This window comes from Accipiter gentilis, chromosome 9 (assembly GCF_929443795.1).
Source record: "Accipiter gentilis chromosome 9, bAccGen1.1, whole genome shotgun sequence".
NCBI lineage: Eukaryota > Metazoa > Chordata > Aves > Accipitriformes > Accipitridae > Astur > Astur gentilis.
Genome location: NC_064888.1, coordinates 44,190,474 through 44,212,005, shown reverse-complemented (window position 1 = coordinate 44,212,005; position 21,532 = coordinate 44,190,474). Strand labels below are relative to the sequence as shown.

Below are 21,532 nucleotides of genomic sequence, written 5' to 3'. Positions count from 1 at the left end.
ACTGGGTCCAGTTCTGGGCTCCCCAGTACAAGAGAAACATGGACACTGTGGAAAGAGTCCAGAGCAAGATAACAAAGATGATGAACAGACTGGAGCATCTTTCATATGAGGAGGCGATGAGGGAGCTTGGACTGTCCAGCCTGGAGAAGGCTCCGGGGGATCTTATTCATGTATATAAGCACCTGATGGGAGGGAATGGAGAGGACAGAGCCAGTTCTTTTCAATGGTGCCCAGTGACAAGACAAGAGGCAATGGCCACAAACAGAAATGCAGGAGGTTGCCTTTGAACAAGAGAAAACACTTTTCTACTCTGAGGATGACCAAGCACTGGCACAGGTTGCCCAGAGAGGTTGTAGAGTCTCCACTGTTAGGGATATTCTAAACCAAACTGGACACGCTCCAGTACAACCTGGTCTAGGTGACCCTGCTTGAGCAGGGGGTTGGACTAGAACTAAAGAGGCTCCTTCCAAACTAAATGACCTGTATTCTGTGATTAGGTCTGTTTGAAGATCTTTCTGTTTGAAGATGCAAGGTATGAACCAGCATTAGCAGACAGGGTCATAGTCTAGTTAGAAAAGTAAAACCAACCTAATGATTTCCAACTGTAATTCAGGATCCATGAACTTGAAAAGAGCACATGTCCTGAGCACAGGTTTCCAATACAAATTCTTTTCTATTTCCGAAAATGTCTTCTAGTTCCCCCATTACAGATTTGAAACATGAGCTATTTTGTAAATACTGTGGCCAACATAGTCCCTGTGTAATCTTTGTGATCATTAATGTTATATTTTCCTTTAGCAATGTTTCTCTGCAAGTGCATTACTATGCTGAAATGGTTTCAAAGAACACAACTTGCATAATCCCCACTTAAAACATTTTCCAATTTAATAATTTTCCAATTGTAATCACATTTTCTGCCATACTAAATGGAATAGTATTTGTGGTCACAAACCCCAGAATCGCCAAATTACTTCAAAACATTGAAATAGATTATGTTTATGAGGAAACAAACATGAAATTTGTAGCTATGGAAATTATAAAACCCTTAAAATAGTGAGTATCATTATCATATGGATTTACTAAAGAAAAAATATTTCTAAGTTTTTGTTTTAATTCATGAAATTGCCGAGGAAAATTTATAGTCATAGGTAGAAGAAATGTCACATACAAAGTTTGTTTTCTGAAAATACTCTTAAAATAAACTGTGTTAAAGAGAACAATATCCCAATGATTTAAAAATACTTAAGTACTTCAGATGCCATGTTATGCTGTCTAGAGCTACTGACATATAGCAGATGGTTCGCTTATCCTGCACTGAGGAGTTCAGCAGGACCTGCAAGGGCTTACCACTTGGCTATGAATTAAATGGATGCAGCTGAAATCTTAAATGTATACATATACACATCTGCATGTCATCACTGCCTAGAAAAGATAACAATGTCTGGTGCGGTTTTGGAAGGGAATTGCGTATGCCCACGACTATATACACTTTACTTCTTTATGCTATGTGGTATTACCACGTTACCAATTTCTCCTGAATGCTCACTTGTCAAAGCAAAAAAAGCCAGAATTTTAAAATGACTGCTGTGTTTGTCACAACAAGAATGTGCAATTCTTACATGCACTTTTCCTGATGTATTCAAAGCACCTTCTGCAAATAATACTTAGTTGAAAAAAATACACACACACACATATATATTTGTGTCTGACAAGACAGCCAGATGATTAGTGATAGCACCAATATTGCAAGAAGACAGCAAGAGCCATATCCTGCCAGACGACCTGTTTTTGTTCAGGGAAGCACACCTATAAAGATGAGAAGGTAATCAAGTCTCCACATCCACCCACAGCCTGACCACCTCACTGAGAATCAGGTTTCCAAATCAGTGCTAGTTGCCTAATTAGCTACTAATCTTTTTGATGACAATTACTAACGGGTCATTTGTTGGCTGGAGTTTGCAAAGACCCTAGTTACTGCACAAAACACAGGACTCCATAATGAAACAAGTTGAACTTAAAATATTTCTTCAGATTTGAGTAAGATCTGAATCAATTACTTAGATGTAAAAAGTTTTTCACTAGCTTTTTTTTTTTTTTTTTGAACAAAAGATGTTTGTTCAAAAGAAAGAGAGAGATGTCTTACATGAGGAGGTCCATGTTTTTTAGATGAAGACATCACAGCAGTAACAGGGAGTGCTCCTTGAACTTCTGCTGGCACAAGCACACTTGATAAAAAGACATGATGCCACCACTGCCTTTTTCAAAATAAAAGACCATATTGTGCCGAGACTGTATGATCAAATGAAAATTCTGTGATTCACTGTAGTATCAGCAATATGGTAGGAGCTAGAGAGTCATGCTAGAATGAAGTCGTTCCTATTTTACTAGGTAACAAAGTCAAATGGTCAGAGGTAGCAGAGAGGCACAGTGCAAGTGAATGATGGAGCCAGATATGCAACTTCTTTATGGGTAGTTATTACCTTTTAAAAAACAATTAATCAGCCATTCCAGTTATGGCTTATCAAATGGCTGCTTGGCAGAAGTCTAGAAAGGAAATATCTTGGTTGAATGTAACCCATTAAGTAGATAGGGTAGGTGTACAAGCATGAATTCCTAGTTTTCAGACAAGGACTTTGCTTCTTACTCTGCAGATAGAGCTCGAAAGCTTTTTGTAGGCCAGAATGACTGGAATCCCGAAACAGCATTTCTGTTGCTACCTTTATAATGTTCATATATGATACATTTAATCCCTCTCCAGCTTACCAAGTTACTATCAACCCTAACAAAATGTCCTTTAGTGGGGGAAAAACGAAAACTGTTTTTTCTGGATACAAGTGAAGGTTATGGTTTATCCTGAGCAAATGGATTTTGTGATTAATATGACTTTCTCCTAAAGACCTATGTTTTGCATACTGAACTCTGTATTCCTAAGTTGCAATTCTTGGAACTGAGGAGCACACAATCATCCTTCTTCTTTTCTTGGAAGTACAAGGAACTTTAAAGGACTTTTCAGTCAGCAGTCTCAGCCAGAAACAGGTTTTTATTCCAAAACAGTCAAAATAAGCCCGTATTATTAAGCCTGATGGTACTTTCCTAAGATGGATGAATAGGATCAGGAAGATTTATAGGTAAGAGTTTCAGTGGATAACTGATTTTTTAAAAAACATGAAAATACCGTAATTCTTAAAGATTACTATAGACTGTTAGTATGGCCAGCTGACAGCAAAAATACTCTTCCTTGGTCTAGACTTGAATGGTGATTTAAATAAAGCAAGACTGGTAAACTGACTCACTGAGATAGAAGGAACAGAAGGAGAAATATTTCTACTGATGACCACAGCTGAAGCTGTGAGCTGTGATGCTCGGGGCTGGTGCAGGGAAACAGTGAGAGAAAGGCAGTTCCTGACTGACACACTGCATCAACCACCAAGTTCCAGCAAAGTGCTTGGGCAAACGAGAATGGGAACTCTCTCTTTTTTAAAAAAAAAACAAAGGGGAAAGGGCACCTCTGCATGTTAAAGACACAAAATGACAGCCCGCGTGGGATGCCAGTGTGTAGGCAGCCCTACAAATTTTCTGATGGTGGTCATGACCCTCCCACTTGCACTTCCATAGATCCATGTGAATGAGGAGGCAAGGAGAGATTTATGGGACTGATCCTGCTTCCACATTTACACTAGCAAGATTTTGTAGAGCCTACAGAAAATATTAGATGCTAGTAAGCTGTTTCAATTAAAAAAAAATGATATATATATAATGGTGAAAGTGGAGATTAAAACGGCCTTGGACCCATCACAGTGCGAACCCCTGTGTGGTCTACAGCAGTCACAGCAGATGATAAGCTGCTCGCTCTTGGGGACTGACAGAAGAGAATCAACTTACTTCTTCTGTGCATTCACTCACAGTAACTCCATTTCTTTCATTTCTCATATCACACAAGAACCTGTCCTTCTCAGTTCTTTGTATTAAATCCCCTCATTTTCCCCTCCACAAACTTCAGTTCTCTTCTTACCCTGAACGTGTTTCAGAGGTTTCAGTATCCTAGTTTTATTCAGTTGATAGACAACTAATCTTGTTTAATTTCAGAACCTCCAAGCATTTACCCCATTACCTTTTCTGAAGAACCAAAACACTAACTCATAATAATTTTTAAATTTCTGGAATATTCTTCAATTTCAGCCTACAGTATACCTCATTGCTGCAGCAGATTTCTTTAAAGTCACCTCATCAAATCTCCTTCCAAATCAATTTTAGAAGATAATTTTCCAGAAATAGAAAAACTACCTTTGTCACATACACTACTATAAATCTGCAATGTATTTCTGATAGCAGCAAAGATTACAGTGACCTATCTGTATCGTCTTTAAAACTCAGGGAGAGTAGAACTTCTGGAAAAATTATAGGAAAACTATCTTCTACACAAAGAAACATGACAAATTCATGTTTCTTTGAAATGCTGTGACAACACCTGTATTAGAGACATTGCAGAGAAGCTGATACATACTGGAATTCATAGTCAAACTAATATAAAAGTTTATAGTAATTTTTTATAGGTTGTGAACACTTCCGTAACATGCTGGGAATAGATGTGCTAGAAGATACCTGGAAGCAGTGGGCAGATAATTAGAATGCTGTACCACCCAAAAAATATAGCACTGAAAAAAACAATCAGTAGGCAAATCTTTGAGGTTAAAGCATAGCAAGAATACTCAGCCAACTTTGCATATGTAGGATTAACTGAATTTACAAAGTTTATTTTTGGAAACACTTCTAGCATGAAGAATGATGAACTGAAGATGTTTAGCACTAAATGAATGCAATGCTAGAAAGACATATCACAAGCAGCAGTGCAAAAGTCTGTAATTTGCTGGACTGAATGGGTCTACAATGGATCTTCAAAAAGGTGGTGCCTTCTAAGAGGCTAGACTGCTAACAGAAAATTTTCTGGATGTTTTACAATAACATAGTGGCATTTATCTCCCTTATAGAGAGGGGCTGACCTCACAGCTCAGCTACGCAGACCCAGCAGGATGTGTCAGGATCAGGCCCCCAATGATGCCACCAGAGCAGATCAGGAACTAACTCAGCATACGCATTAGGAAGATTAACTCATGCTACCTCAGCAATAGCACTTGGCCATTACAAATTTGCCAGTGCCTTAGCTCAGAGGCATATTGTTCAGGATGAGAGGCATCTCCTTCCACAGTTGGGTAGGTGTTTGCAAACTGAATGCAGCAGACAGACCAGAGCATTCCCTGTTTCTTGCCATACAGCTCCTTGTCTGCACCCACCTGAGAAAAAATGTCAGAAAACCCTCCGAGTAATTTAAAACACACATTGACAGAAGCAAGTAAAGTCAGAGGGCTAAGCCTGGAACAGGGTCACCTAAAGCTCACCCTGTGGCAGAGGCCCCAGGGTGAGCTTGGCCAGGGCCAGGGCCAGGGCCAGGGCCGGCAGCCTGGTCCCCTCTGCAGTCCTGCATCCCCGTGCCGGCAGCCTGGTCCCCTCTGCAGTCCTGCATCCCCGTGCCGGCAGCCTGCTGTGCCTCCTGGGCCAGCACAGCTGGGGCAGCTGTCGTTAACAGGATAACGAGCAAAAACCTGCACCTACAGCATCTGAAGTGTGACAGCAGATCCCAGTCAAGAGACCACCACATTGAGCCACTGACTAGGTGTGCGGGTAATTAAGTAACACGGCAATGTTTATTCTTCAGCCTGTTGATACAGTGAGCCAGACTAGTGATGTGCCAGGGATTTAGCTACAAGACAAACTTCTGAGGATTATTACTACAGCAATACTGAACATTTATAATCAACACTTAGTAGCATTCACACTTCCGTATGTTTATTTTCAGGTAAACAGTGGCTGGGGGCTTTACCCTGTCCCACGGAGAGGGTGGCATCAAGCACGCCTTACAAGATCTCACAGCCAAAGCCAAGACGGGGCATCACTGGCAGAGACCTGGCAAAGGGACCCCGATGTCCTCGATGCCTGGCACACACCCAGAGCATACAAATGTCTTGAGACTTCAGGAAAAAATCTTGTGGTTCCAAGTCCTCTCATGCTCCCTATATTTTGAATCACACATCAGCCCAGGAAAACTAGACTAAAGTGGAACCTTATCATTAGCCCTTTTCAGGCTGAGGACAACTTTAAAATGCTTTAAATGGATGAGCTGTAGGTATTTCTCTGAACATCATCTTGCCAAGCTACAAATTATGCTCAAACTATAATTCAAATCTACTATAAACCAACTGTATTTGCTATGCTTGTTATGCTACAGATGTCCTATTTCTTTCTTGCCAGTTTATCCCTCCGGACAACGCCCTTGTTAATGCACACATGGATCTCAGAATTGCTAGAAGCCTTTACCTGTTTTATTGATCCCCCCCTGGATTACTCCAACAACAGTAAAGCAGATTTTCCTAGCAAGGAAATCAATATGACTTTAGATTAAGGTTCCCATAAAATGTTTAATAAATTATATATTAATGATTTATTGTCTATCAATTATGAATTAATAAGCACAACGTTTTCGGCATCTGACTTAGCACACAGCACTTCAGTGTCTGGACTCCACATTTGAAACAGCTCTCAAATTCTCCCTTTCAATGGCTTAATTGAGAAATCCTTTAGAAATATACTTTATTCTTTGTCTTTGGTATAAGCACAGTCTATGTTTCCACAACACATGTATTGCTCGTAGCATCTTAGTGTCCAAGCCTTCAGCACACTGTACTCTCAAGAGGGAATTTAAAAGGTCAGCAAGAAAAGCAGAGATAAATTTAGTAATATATACAAAGATGACAGGTCAATGGATTAACCCTTAAAATCTGTAGTATTAACTACACTGCTGAATAGTCGAAGGAATGGCTAACATCAGTTTGCATAGGCACACATTTAAAATGCCAGAAGGGACCAAGATATTTTTTGGAGTGTGAGGTTCCTACACAACAACAGGCTAACACTTTGGCTGGCACTGAGCATTAGATGAGCAATCACCTTTGGCCATTCTTGTTCCATTCTGTTCTGCCACCGCCAGCTGCACATGGCCTTGGTCAAGGCACTCTGCCCGCTGCCAACTTTGGAAAAATGGCACAGTTGAGAAATGCCATTTATAAACTAGTTTGTGAAGTGATTTGGGATTGGATCTTATATATTTTATATACAATCAAACCATTAGGTCCTATCTAGAATAATTCCTGCTAGAGGAGGCCTGTAACTCTGCCCTTCCAAATTATTCTTTAGAAACTGATCTGCCTCCTAGGAGCCTAGACTTTATTGTCAAAACAGAGTGCTATATGCTTACTATTGATTCACTCATGACTGTTCTGGTGTTACGATGCTGTCAAAGACACACTGCCTGTACTATCACTTCTATGTAGTAAACTGCATGAGACAACTATTTCTTAAATCTTTTGCATCTTCTGACATACCAGTTTATAAAGCACCAAATGCAGAAGACTACAAACAAACTTAATATGACTTTAACTGTGCATACGTTACAAGTGGAAGTTTCTAGATCAACTTTAATTATGTTTAATTAATGTTGCAAAGTAGCTGGGTAAAGTTCTGGTTAATGGGGTATGCTACTCAAAAAAAGCAACAGAAAATGTGTATTATTCTAATGCTTTTTACACTCACACCTGCATGCACCTTATCTAGGAAGAATGGGTAAATGAATTTGATTCATTTTCAAATTATACCTTGTGTGCTCATATGCAACAACATTAATTGATATTGGTAAAGCATTCGTAAGATGAAAACTACTGTGTCAGGGATGAAAACTACTGTGTCAGGACTAAGAATCACCTGCACTCTTACTACCTGTTGTGCAGTTCACTCAGTATGCATCATCTGTGGTTAGTGACATTATTTTGTTAGAAGTGGATCACTTTGAAACTCACAGATATAAATGTAGGAATCTTAATCTATTGGTAATAAAGAAAGCATTCTCCGCAGTTTCAATCCTCCAGACTGCTAGGCAGTTAGTAAGTTAGGAAAAACTTAGAGCGCCCTTCATCAATACTGGGTGTAAGAGATAATTCTACTGCAGCATGATTGATAGAGGTGTTCTCAGGCAGGAGCATTCTCAGTAATACTATTGCACCACTAGTGAATAAAAAACAAACAGGCATAATATTTCAAAACAAGTAATCTATAAACATTGATGATAACTATGGTTACCGCAGCGTAGCAGAGCAGGATTTCGTCCTTAACATATGCAGTATAAAGCTGCATATTCTGAATCAGTGACTTGAGTTTCATTTCAATTATGTTTTGAGTTTGTTGGTTAAATGACTGCAATGTCTAAAGGATTCCAAGAACGACGTTATTAGCTACATATGCAGTGCTGAAATGTCAAACTGTTTTTCAATAGATGAAGGACTACTCATCACGTAAGAGGAAGGAGAACTGCACCACACCTCTATGAGGGGTAGCCAGCCTTTGACACACAGGCCACTTACTTCTCGCTGCTTGATTTACAAAATAAAAGCTTTTCATTTAGAAGATACATGCCTACCCTCAAGGACATCAAAAAGACACTACAGTATCTCTGAGAATTAAAGGGGGAAAACCATGAGGTTAAATTGGTTTTCAACCTGGGTATTATTTTTGACTCCATGTTACCCAGAGCTGAGCTTTAGCAGGAAAGTCAAGGTAATCTCAACTCATGACGAAGGTCTACTGCATTCTTTTTGGCTTTATACAAATCTTCCAGTCACCCTTCCACACTGAGATGCTACTATCACAAAGGTTTGCACAAACATCTGTTTGTACTTTTAAAGTGTGGAGTTCTATCACAGACATTTAGGAAATGTCTCTCTTTTTTTCCCCCACAGAGTACAAGTATAAACCACTACTTACTCCGCTTGCAGTAAATAATTATAAGATTCACTGTGAGCTATAAATATATGGCAAAAGTCACAAACAAACAACCGAAATGTGGTATCCTGTGCTGAAGCCCGAAGAGATTTCAAACAAGGAATCTGCATGCCTGCCAAAAGAAAAGACTCCTGCATGCATTGTGAAGACTCCAGGTCTCTTCTTAGATGGGTACCCACATTTTCTCCTTGCCATACACAGGAACATGAACAGGTGGCATGGACTCTGCAGTTCACTGGCATCCACAGCCCATATTCACTTTACACACTACTACTGAGAAGAAATGCGGCATGTCAGCTCTATTTTTCTTAATTGCTTCAGCAGATTCACAACAGTGATTTTTAGTTACCTGTCAGATGTTCCTGTTAAAAGTATTCTTAGCTAAGTCTGATGTCAATATTGAGATTAGTTTGTTAAGTCACTTTTAGCTTTTCCACAGGAAAAAATATTTGAGAAATAAAACCTGGTAGGGTCTACAACAGAAGAAAAATAAAAGTCCTACCTCTACTACTGCTTTGGCATCCAGTCTAAAGTTGAAATCTCCAAAGACAAAATACGAAACTTTCTCAAACCGCTGATCTATAATTCTGGAAAAAAACAAAACAAAACAAACCTGTCATTCAGCTTTAAGTACATGCAAGGGTACACAAATACACATATCTTACCTTCTAAGCACAATCTCAGAAGTAATTATTGGAATGATCAAAACCACCAGTTTATATTGGAACAATACTTTAACCATGTTTTTGGGCTGATTCTTTGCTTAGGCAATTCTATCTCCAGCCCCAGTAAAATAATGCATTTGATTCCCCCTGTCTGGCTGAAAGAACAATTTGGAGGAAAGCAAGCTTGCAGCAGTTAGTACAAATAATGCAGAACCAGCATTTGGGCATCACAGAAATCTTGAGGGTATCATGGAGGTACTTCACACCTTTGAAAGTTCAAGTGTATGGCTTTGGGCCGGGCAGCAAAGAATTAGAAACCCCATATTAGTGATGAGTTCAGAATACATCTACTTTTGAGTTTACTTATCTGTATGATTGTGATCATAATGCTTACCAGTGTTTGTTAGTACTCTAAGAACTATGTGAAAAGTGACATGTTAGGGCTAAACATTAATCACCACATCTGGTAGAGACTGATCTACAAGGTTTTGCCTGGCTCAGTTCTCTGAAAGACAGTTCTCTTTGTTCAAAGCAGATTTTTACTGAGGTTGTAGCTAACATCTAAAAGGTGATCTTTCCACACGTGGAGTAAAGATTGACCTTTTTCTCAAGCCATTGCTCAGTACTAAACAGGGAGATAAGGCATTACTGTTCATCTTTCAAATCTTGTATAAGTAAAAATTGTTTATATTATTAGCTTATCTATTATTAACGACAATTGTCTGGTACTCCTAACAATGTGCAATTTTACATGCTTCCAGAGATCTTGGCATTTGGAAATCCACTGATTCACGCTTAATTTCAAAAAGGAATCAATACAATTAATTTCCTCTCAGTAGCTGAGGAAGGTCTGAAATACCTGAAAAGCGACTGCTACAGCTATACAGAATATACACAGACAGAACGCACAAAAAACTGCAATGGTATACTAGATATAAAATATATAAGAAATAAGGAACAAATGCAAGGCAATATGCTGTCTACATTCTGGGAATATATAAATACGTAAGTGTTACGATGCCAGAAACCCCAACTGAGCCACAGGCAGAGACCCATATGGATAGGTAAAGGATTATAAAGTAATGTACAGTAAGTAGGCTTCCTGGAACAATACTGCCCAGCAAGGAGGCATTCATTTCAAATGGCTTTAAAAGTTTTAATACATTACATCCGTTTAGACTTTTCAAAGCTATAAAGAAAGATACAACATTGGATTTACAGTGAGATACTGCTTCTCCTCTTAAAAACATCTCACATTTTTAGTCAACAGTAATCTATTACATAGGGAATATTATTCTAGTGAAAAATTAATGTGCATCGGACCTAAGGTAGTGATCATTTGAAGCAAAATCTCTTGCAAAGACTTATCCTTTTCTGGTATGAAAATCTCCAAATCCTCCATTCAGCTGACAAATTATTGCAGGTACTGTTAATAAATACTGTCTACTGTCAGCTCCCAGCAAGCACTGAGAAAAACCTGTCACTCTTGACCTGTACATAACATTAGTTTGATTAGTGCCCTCGTGGCACATTAAAGGAAAATGAGAACTCAAAAGTTAAACCATTTACATTACCACAATTTGCTAACACTATCATTGCAAAATCTGATATGCAACTTATACATAAGAAAAACTGATTTTGCTTTGCCAACTTTCCTGATTCGTATCTTAGTTTTGGCTTTGCCCATTGCCATTTACTGCTGACAAAGAAATGACAGATATTGCAGGAATGACATCAAGGTCTAGAGAAGGCCTCTTAAAACAAATTGATATTATGAGAATGATGCCTGTGATTGTATTATGCAAAGACGGATTTTCCAAATAAACAGACTATTCCAAAAATAGCTAGTAAAAATGTCTCCTAACTGATGAACAAACAGCTGATTAGTCTGCTTCTGATCAATTAATTAAAATTCAGTAATTTCATTGTCTTCCACATTACCTGATTTAAACATGATTTGCAAACAAATCAATGCCAGCTTTACAATTGATAATTTTAACCAGTTGTTCCCCTTGTAGTTTGTCTTGTTGGACATTTTAGAAAGAGCGTCTCACGACAGACTGAAGCAAAACAGTCTAAATGTTAGTTCTCAAGAATGATGCTTTAAGTGGCTTCTGACATATCTCTTTTTCACAGGTAGTGAAATTTAGGTGTACAATAAAATTAGCGAAAGTGGTACAGCAAGGTATATACACATTTATGTACTTATTAAATGATCTGGGATACCTGACAATAAAATATGCTTTAAATGACTCAACTTAATACATGTATGTAACCTACTGTCCTTGCCATTGGAACTTCATATTAGTTTAAGAGTTCCCAAATCTTAGAATTAATTCAGCAATTTGGTACTCTGATAGCTCTGTTTTGAAATACTTACTGGTGCCTACAATTGCACTGAATCAATGGCACAATAACTAATCTTCTTGATTGTGCTTTTAGAATTAGACTCCAAGTTAGTAAAGGAGATGGCAATAAAGAAGAGTACAGTAGGATTTCCTCCCCCAGGAATATGCAGGAAAAACATCCGGCGCTGGGGGGACTCGGGACAGAAATTGAGTACTGCAAAACACTGCGAGTCTCGCCAGGACCAGGGACACACAGTGAAGGTGTTGGGACTGGAGCAAGATCTGAACAAAAGTGTTCCATTCCTCCTGTTGCTGTGTTCTGAGCTACAAATATACACAGTTCATCATGTGTACAAGTAAATGAGAACTCAGAAAATATTTTTTTTTTTTTTTTTTTTTTTTAATAACAAGGACGAGTGCATGCAAATGAACTTGGAAGGCTTCAAAATGTGTGTTATTCTACTTTGCTATTTGTTTCTATAACAATGCCCTTCCTTTAACCATGAATCAAATAATCTGTTAAAAATGTTGCCATGCATCAGTCAATGGAGTGATAAATCCGAATCATATAAAAAGAATGCAGACAACCTATATCACTAGCATTAATCTTATGTTTTCAGTGGGAGGACCTAGCGTCATTTCCTTTAACTTGTACTTGCTGACTACCAGATTATCCCGAAAGGCTTCAACATACTTTAAGGATCTATTCTTTCCTGCACAACTTTTCTAAGTAGTTTATGACAAAATAGGTGACTCAGATAAACATTTCATGACTGTAGAGAAGCTACAAATATTTCACTTCCACAACTCTATATGCAAGGGCAAACAAAAGATCATCAGTGCCTTAACTAGCTGTGCTGCTTGTTGTGACCTACACAGGGCCATCAGAGATGACAGGCAATCAGGATGTATCCAATGCTTGAATACGAATAAAATAGAAAACTTTCCAGATTACAGCTCTTTCTTTCCAGAAAGAGAAGTCTTCCCTTTGGAAAGGTTGGAAGAATACATTTACTCTTCTAATCCTTTGTTCTTGCTCTAGAAAGTATTGCTTATGAGAAAAGAGTTTATTTGTACTTTGAACATACTGAAGAAGTATCTTTGACTTCTGTGCATTTTGGAAATCAAAATAACAAATTCAATATGGCAAATAAGGACCATTAGAAAAAATGCACACTTATGACTGGGTATACTGATGACCTTGTTAAACTTTAAAGCTCACAAATACAAATGACATAGACGATTTCTCTTCTACTAGTTCCACAAACACAAAATATTTAATTTGCATCAGGAGTCTTTGACAATAGTATTAGATTCTTCACACTTGGAACGCACTACCTTAATTATTTTGCCAGTTTCAAACTAATTCTACATTTTTAACTGATAGCTCTACAGTTAAAGTCTTCTGGACTGGTTGGGTTATTCTCTGTTTCTTTTCAAATTTTGTTGTATTTTTCAGAAGAGGCAGACCGCAAACAGTTTTTGAAACAGAGTTGAACAGCTTTTTAGACATGACAGGACAGTAAAAGAAGGAAACTCTCAGGCAACTGCAACTTTCAAGTGAAGTTTACAGTCAAAGTTAGTCACATGCTTAAATGTTTTGATGAGTCAGATCCATGGTTCACACTTTTTTTTAAGGAGTAAACTTCACTGGTAAGGGTGCAAATTAATGTTAAATTACCACAGCAGTTTCTTTGCTGCAAAATAAATAAATTTAATTCTTATTTTGGTCTAACAACTGCAGGTTGCCTCACACTGGATATCAGCAACTGCTTTACAAACCCAGAAAAAAGTTACTGTGTCTGCACTTAGAAATGTACTTGCTCTGCTGTGTCAGTAAGACTTCTAGCAAAACGACCTCCACTCATCAAGTGCTTTTTAGCATGGCAGTCCCCTGACACATTTTCCCAAAGACCTGTGGCAAAAACTGACTGTTATTCTGGGTACATCAGGAGAATTACAAGAAAGTTCTGAAACCTTCTGAGCTATGATGGTGAAGATCTTTAGCCTGAGCTAGATTGGCCTGCCTGCAACAAAGGCACTACCCAACCCAGAGCAGGGGCTGGATGGACCCGAGCAATAGGCAAACCTAAAGAGAAGTCAAACAAATGCCACAGTAGAAGCAAACGCTCAGGGTTTGCTCTTGGAGCCTAGGATATGTCAAATAATTACTTTGACGTAAAGACAGACCTCAGTCTGGATGGCAGTGTCAGCTGAATGGATTGTGAAAGATAAGTTTTTTCAAAGCCATTTAGGAGATCTGGATGCCACATTCCTACCAAGACTAAAACAAGTAAGAGGCAGAGGTTCCTCTTCTCCTCAGCACTACTGGAAATCTGGGTCTAGTTATTAATTTTAGTCTCTACACAGAACAGCAAAGGGAATTGCTTAGCGCAATCTTAAAATGAACAATTCCATGCTATTGGAATCACTGAAGTCCTTTCATAATTTAGTTTAAGTACTCATTACAGTAGTTACAATTAAAGATACTTTACGAAATGCACCCTCTTTTATGAAAGCTATATGGTGTACTGTATATACATTCCAAACCACTGAAATCCAGCCAGGAAATAATAGGGCAATTGGAAACATGACCGACTTTCCCTTGCTTTCATACCTACCTCCCTCCCATACTGTCACAAGAGAGGAGAAGACAAGGAACCGGCTAAATATCAGCAATTTGGTCATGGAAGAGAGCAGCTGAACATGATTCAGTGTGACAAGAGGCACTGTGATTTGGCTAAACCATTTCTCAGGGCACTTTGTAAGGAGGATCAGCAGCATTATTCCTTTAATAGCCATGTCTAATGCAATAGCCAGCTGGGTTTTGTCCCAGACCAAGGTATCAGCATCAGGTCAGAAGGTAACATTCTGTTTACACGATTATTTCCTAAAGCACTTATCTTCTGCTCGGTGTGAAAGTTGACTTTTCTGTTTGTAAGGAGGCCTAAAGAATTGAGGGAATGGGAAAAATTAGCTACACTGAGCTGGAGCTGAATGGCATTAAGTGGGAGGTCTGAGAAAGGCTGCTGCGGCGCTCAGCAGGACACCTTATTAGCCGCGTCATCGCAGTTCATTCAGGCAAGCCATACCAGTGTCACCAGCATTCCCACACAAAGACAAAGTTCTTCACACAGTCTATAAACATGCCTCCCTGGCCAATTCATCCTAACTTGACACTGCTGAAAAGAGGGGCTTGAGGTTTTTTTTTTTTTTTTTTTTTAAACACAACAATAACATAACAAAACAAAACAAAAAACTTGCAGCTCTGCCAAGCAGGCTGAATGAAGGAGAAGGAGGGACACTGTCACGTTTCTTGGGAAGAAACAATCCAGAGGTCAAGCCATATTTTATTCAGTGAGCAAATTTTTATAATAACTAAATGTGTTTAAGCTAAATACTAGCTAATATGAGCACTTCCATTATTTCTCGTACAACTTACAGGGTAGGATATTATCCTTCCACAATCTCTTTATTTCTGCACATTATCCATGCAGAAGGAATTAAAGGTACAAAAGCCACTTTACAGACAACATGTGACTGCCTATGTAAGATGTCCTTTCCTAAGGAAACGAATATGAAAACCACAACTAACTACGCAGAGAAGGAAGGACAGCTCAGTCTCGGTGTGGCAATCATTTCTCAGGTGAAACTCCTAATTTTGTTTACTGTTGACCTAAGCAAAGCTTTGAACCACAGGTTCTGTCTGTTGTGATCTCAATCTAGTAAAAGTAATGCTGGCCTAAGTCTCTGCACGGGACGGCAAAACCTCTTCATGCTTTGGCCGATCAGTGAAGTGTTCAGGCAACACCCCCGAGACTGAGCCGGCGGGGCCCTTTGCACCCCTGTGGCAGCCTGGACCCCCCTGCCCACGTCCAGTGGCCGGACTCACCGCGCGGCACTGCCGGGGGGGTCACCAAATGGCTACCAGCGCGGAGGCAGTGCAGCCAGCTGCTCCGCAGCCTGACAGGCATGCTGCGGCCAGAGCCCACGGGCAGCAGGCTTGGACCTCGTGGCCACAGTTTGCAAGGGGCACACTCAACTAACATTTGCTTGACAAGAGAGGATCTTACCCCAAAGAGGAATGTTTAGAAAGGGGTGGGGAAAAAAAAAAAAAAAAAAGAGGCAGAAAGTGACTTGACCATCCCACCCGTGGGAGCCAAGAGTTGGTATGGAGGTAGCAGGTGACCTATGGATAAGAAGGTTATACACACTTTCTTCTCCATAGATCTATAATGTCAGAGGCAATAACAACTCCTGCAGTGACTTCTGGTGGAAAGTCAAGGAACGACGACAGAGAAACCTGTCTTCTACCACAGCCCTGTTAAGGAACTGAAGATCAAGAGAATGGAAATGTTAGGTTTTGGCTTGTACAAAACTAGACACAGGATTGCTGTGTGGCCTTTCAGATTTCTGCCGTTCCTGTCCTCATCTTTATAAGTTTTAGTCAAAGAGTGGCACACCTGCACCTCAGGAACTGGTCCGTAGGGGATCCACCTCCAGCAGAGGCTTTGGAGAAAGCTTTGAAACAGAACCCTGACATCTATTCTGCATATTGCCTCCCTTCTGCAGCACAGTCAGCGCTCAGCTCGCACCAGTTTGCATTCTCAGATATATGTTTAGAGACAAATTCCAGAAAAGTCCCCATCAATTCTGAATAAAAGTTACCTGGTGTCTAAGTGTGCCTCAAAAGGCGTGATGTAAGTGCCTTCATTGGCATGCCTAAGGTGCTGTAGCACTGTCATTAAAAAGATAAAAGTTTATCATATTTTTGTGCCTTGTTCTTTCTGATATAATAGCTAAAACCTATTAATAACACCAAAACATCTCAAAAGGTCAAGCAGCATACAGCAAGATGAAGGGAATTGTCAAGAAGCTTAGGCAATCATCTTAGCACTCAAGACATTTGCCAGAGCTGCTTAACTAATATGTGATGTTCACTTTTAATTTCAATATAGTGCCATTTGGGCAAAAATGTTGTATTTTTTAATTAATTACAATGTCAGCAGCTATTAAGATTAAAAGAAAGACCACATCAATAATAAATACTTAATCCAAAGAAAGGATTACAAGAAGAGCAATAAAAATCAATTTTTAGAGCTGGAAAATTGTGACTTTTTCCTCACTTGACTGGTATTTTCATTATATTGACAAAACCATGATCTTACCTGACACTGACATTCGCCTAATGAAATAGCAGCCATGTATAATGAGGTAAGTACTTGTCAATTTTGCTACAGGAGAATACAATGCTATGGCACTGGTGTTGTGTTACAAAGAAATTTTCTTGCTTTTCATCTGATGTAAGAGAAAACAACAAGAAGTAACCAGAGAAACTGCACGTCTTTTTGAATCTTCCTTTACTTTATCATGGAAGATTAAAATTCTTCCACATAACTTCTGGAACTCCTCAATGTTGGTAACACTTGGTCACAAGCAGGCAGCAGGTAACTGCCATATCTTAATTTCCATGATGGCTGAGACGCTGCAATTCTTGCTTACTGTTCTGCAAGGGTTGGATGTGGGGGAGTAAAGCAAAAATCCTGTGTTCACTTAGTGTTAGAAGTGCAAATAGCAAGCCAGAAAATAACCAGGATACACAGCAATGGGATACTGATCCATTAACTCATTAAGGCTGGGAAAAGCACTTTCTGTGACAAATCTAGAAAAATTCAGAACAGAGGCATTGTACGTCCTAAACAGTTCACTGATGGGAACAGTGGCAGAATGGTTAAGAAATCTTGCCAGATTTGTATCTTGCCAGACTTGCAACAAACACCTTTCCCAGTCCGACCTCCTGTGGATGGCCGCGCGGGCAAAGGGGACAGCAGAAGGTGACAGGACACTGGCAACATCACACCACGGTGTGCTGCTAGCGACAGAAATCCACACACTTCCATCGGCTTGCCTGGTGAAACTCCTAGGCTCAGAGGGACTGTGAATTAAAAATAAAACCAACCACATCTAGAAAAGGGCAATGCAAATTACTGGAAACACAGAAAGAAAGACTTCACTCACAAAGGATTAAAAAATGCTTGATGTTGAGAAAAGCTAACTAGCAATAAATTTTATGTACTTAATTGTTAGCTTGGGCATTTATCCCTTTGAAAATCACACTGCAGCGGACTGCTGAGCTAAGAGAGGAAACAAACGAAGGGTGACATGACAGAAACATTTGAAGTGCTGAAGAGAAGGGAAAAAACCCTCTCAAAAGAGCACAGCGATTAAAAAAATTAGAGCTGTCAACATTAGGTTTGAACAAAGAAAATTCTGGTGGATACAGAGATAGCAGGACCATTTTCCTTGGAGTGAGAAACCGAATCATCTTGGCTGCATCTTAAATCCTACACTGAAGGAAGAAAGATAAAGAAGCTTTCATAAAAGGTGAGGCAGTTACAGCTATTTACCTGTCAGTCCATGAATAATGTCTGCCAAGTCGGTCTGTAACTACTTCAGCACTTGTACAGACAGACAAGCAGCTAAAATGCTGTAACTTGCATCTGGTTGTTTACCTGTTAGGGAGAATACGTATCTTTCCAGGACACAGAATACAAGAGTCAGAGACAACAACCTTCTCACATAGTGATCCTACCTTCCTATGAGAGTAAAAATGTTGAAAGATGATTATTCATGTAGTGCCCATAGACTCAAACAGAAGCAGAATGGAGCTCTTTCAACCATTTCTCCGTTTTATAACTACCAGCTCATAGCATCATCCTACAGCGAGCACTGTAAATAACATCACCATAGCAATTTATTTTCATTTCTCTGCAAATGAATAAAAATTGGATCAACAGCCCATATAGATTCTTCTTAATTGAATCATAGCTATCCTGGAAGATTATATGGCTATACGATAGAACATTTCAAAAGACACAAACCACAATGAATGCTGATGTGAGTGTCACCTTTAGCTAGACTCTAATGACTGCTCTTTATCTAGCTGCAGACTCTCTAAGGAACAAATTACAGTAAAAAGGAAATATAACTCAATGAGAAAGTGACGTACTCTGCACATTCTCATATAAAGCCATTTTCACAGCAAAATCAAGCAGGCAACAAGTTATTTGCAGCCATTTCTTTTTTAAGAGGCGTTCTCTCTTTTCTTCAATTGTCTGTTTAATTACACAAATTCTCCTAGGAGTGGTATTTTTTTACAATACATCCAGTCCAGCCTGTAGTTACATCAGCTATCTTCTACTGGAAAGACATGGTACCCAACTGAGGCAGCTCCAGGAGAACGTACTACTGGGAAATAGGTAAAAAGGAGTAAAGCCCTTATGAAAGGTCAGGTGGAGGCTTCGAGTGCCGCCAAAAGCGGCCCAAGCTCCCAAGTAGATTTGGCAATCCCTTATTGCGATCCACACCATAGGACAGTAAGTTTGCTTTTGTGAAAACAACAGTCGACAACCCCTCCAGGAACCTCAGAGCTTTTATTTTCAGCATTTCTTCTGTAAGAGCCACAATTCTATTCACATTAGGCAGACAAAGTGAAGAGTGACTTAGTGTATCCACACTATTTTTTTTTAAGTGACACCTTTTTGTGTGACACCTGCAAGTCTTAAAGTTCTGGATTTTGGATTGTTGATTCTCCAGTCAGATCTTTGCTTCCAAACCTGCTATTGTTTATACAGATTTCTTTTTATCATGAAAGAAACAACAGCTCTTTAGTTTACAATCTGAATAATAAATGCTTCAAATTTATTAATAACCTGTTCAGTTATTGATGCAAAAAAAAAAAGAAAAGCCCCAAATGCTGACCATAACAGAATAAGGGCAAAATTACTGACTAGGACTATCAAAAATCATCATTCACTTATTAAGGAAATACATTTATTGTATGCTTAAAATTATAATAATGTATATTTTCCATTACAATGCATACAACTTCAAAATTATTTTTCTGCTAAAAATATAACCTAAATAAAATTCAAAACGTGTTTGTGTAAACAGGAAGGACATGTAAGTTAAATTTTGACAACTGCATCAAACATGCAAAAGCTCAAGCCAGCAGAAAAACAAGCAGCAAGGAAAAAGTGTCTTTGACTGTATTTGACAGGTTGAAAGTTACAAGACAATTTTGCTGGATTTACTCTTTAAAGAGCATATTATACAAACACACTAATTTTGAGAGCACTTAACCTTAGTTTAAAGGGGGGGGAGAGACTGAATATTAATGAGATGAGCCTCAGGGTGTTTAATGAAAAGCTGTCTTTTTGAATGTGATCTAGGGTTTTAAACCTTTGTTAGAAGACATTTGGATGGAAGGTTTATTTGCCCTGGGAGTGCATTCTATCTGAATACACAGAAATTTCACTAAACGTTTGAAGCCACACGATTACAGAGAGTTTTCACTTGACGTTAAAATCACTGTTGCAAGCAATAAATAAAACAAAATAAAAAATCCAACAGCACCCCCCCCCCCCCCCCCAAAGCAAGCTACTCCTAGGATCTTCTCAAATGACCCAGATCTTTAGAGTGAAGTTTTCCTTTGCCTAGAAACTAAGTGGCTTTTCTTTTGCTCATTCAGCTGCTAGTTCTGGGAAAAGCCCAAAGAGAAACATTTAGATTGGAGGGGTCTTTGAGAAGATGTGACAGTTGACTGATGAGCATCCATAAAATGACAAAGAATAGTTGTGTGGAGCCGGTGCATCACATCGCCTCTCCCTGGGAAACTAATTGCTCTGAATTGTTAATAGTAACATTATTTTTCTGGCAATCATTTCTTTTGAATACCCAAAATGAGCATGAAACAGCTCCTTTGACCGGACATAAAAGTTAAATGTCCCAATGTTGATCAAATTAACTTCAGCTATGTGACAATGGACTATATTTGTGAGAAAATAATGAAGGGCACAAAGGGAAGCTTTATGCCAAGATTTCACAGTTGTAATGTAAAAATGTTTCTGTTGAACTAGGCCAGGGAACATTTCAATAGGAAAACAGAAGAGCACTGTCACTTTCTTTAAAAAAAACCACATTCATTTTATGGATCTGAATGCTCCAGATAATTTCAGGAAGTTTAAATGGCTGGCACACCAAGAACCACAGTATCAGGCTAACATCTCACGTCCTTGTCCTTCGCAAACTCTCTTCTAATACTTTTAAAGGACCCTATCCTACAGCTTCTACTCATTCCCTAGCCAAGCTATTAAATTCAGCAGACACTTTTCCCCAGCAAGTGTCTAAAGAACTTGACTAATATGCCAATATGATTAATTAATGACATATGCACAAGCATTAATTACAGCAGATGTATGAAAGACTAAACTGAAATGTAAACTACATTTCCTTTCCTACTCTCATGTATAGCTTAAACCCCCCAACTTTAGAAAATACAAAAATGCAAGTATTATGCAAATGCGGCTAATTGTACATGGGAATTATCCAAAATGGGCCTGGAGGAATTTTTTTGCCCCACAAAATATAAAGCAGATGTTGTTACTCTCATTTATAAGGCAAACTCAGTTTTGACTGTATCTGTGTCTATCTGAACAATGTAATTGACTTCTGGGAATTTAGTCTGGGTTTACATTAGCATTGACAAACACTCATTACACATGCCAATTTTCTACATATACACTGTATATGTATTTGTAAATATACAAGCAAATATTTACTTAACACCACTGT

The 21,532-nt window shown here is 38.9% G+C and overlaps 1 protein-coding gene across 3 annotated transcripts in view; it reads right to left on the bottom strand.

Moving 5' to 3' along the window:
- INPP5A (inositol polyphosphate-5-phosphatase A) overlaps positions 1-21,532 on the bottom strand; it is a 259,792-nt gene that overhangs the window by 69,473 nt on the left and 168,787 nt on the right. For all 3 annotated transcript variants that reach the window (XM_049811311.1, XM_049811310.1, XM_049811312.1), the window contains exon 9: positions 9,389-9,473. In XM_049811311.1, coding sequence (XP_049667268.1) covers positions 9,389-9,473 — 85 coding nt within the window. The remainder of the gene's footprint in view (positions 1-9,388; positions 9,474-21,532) is intronic.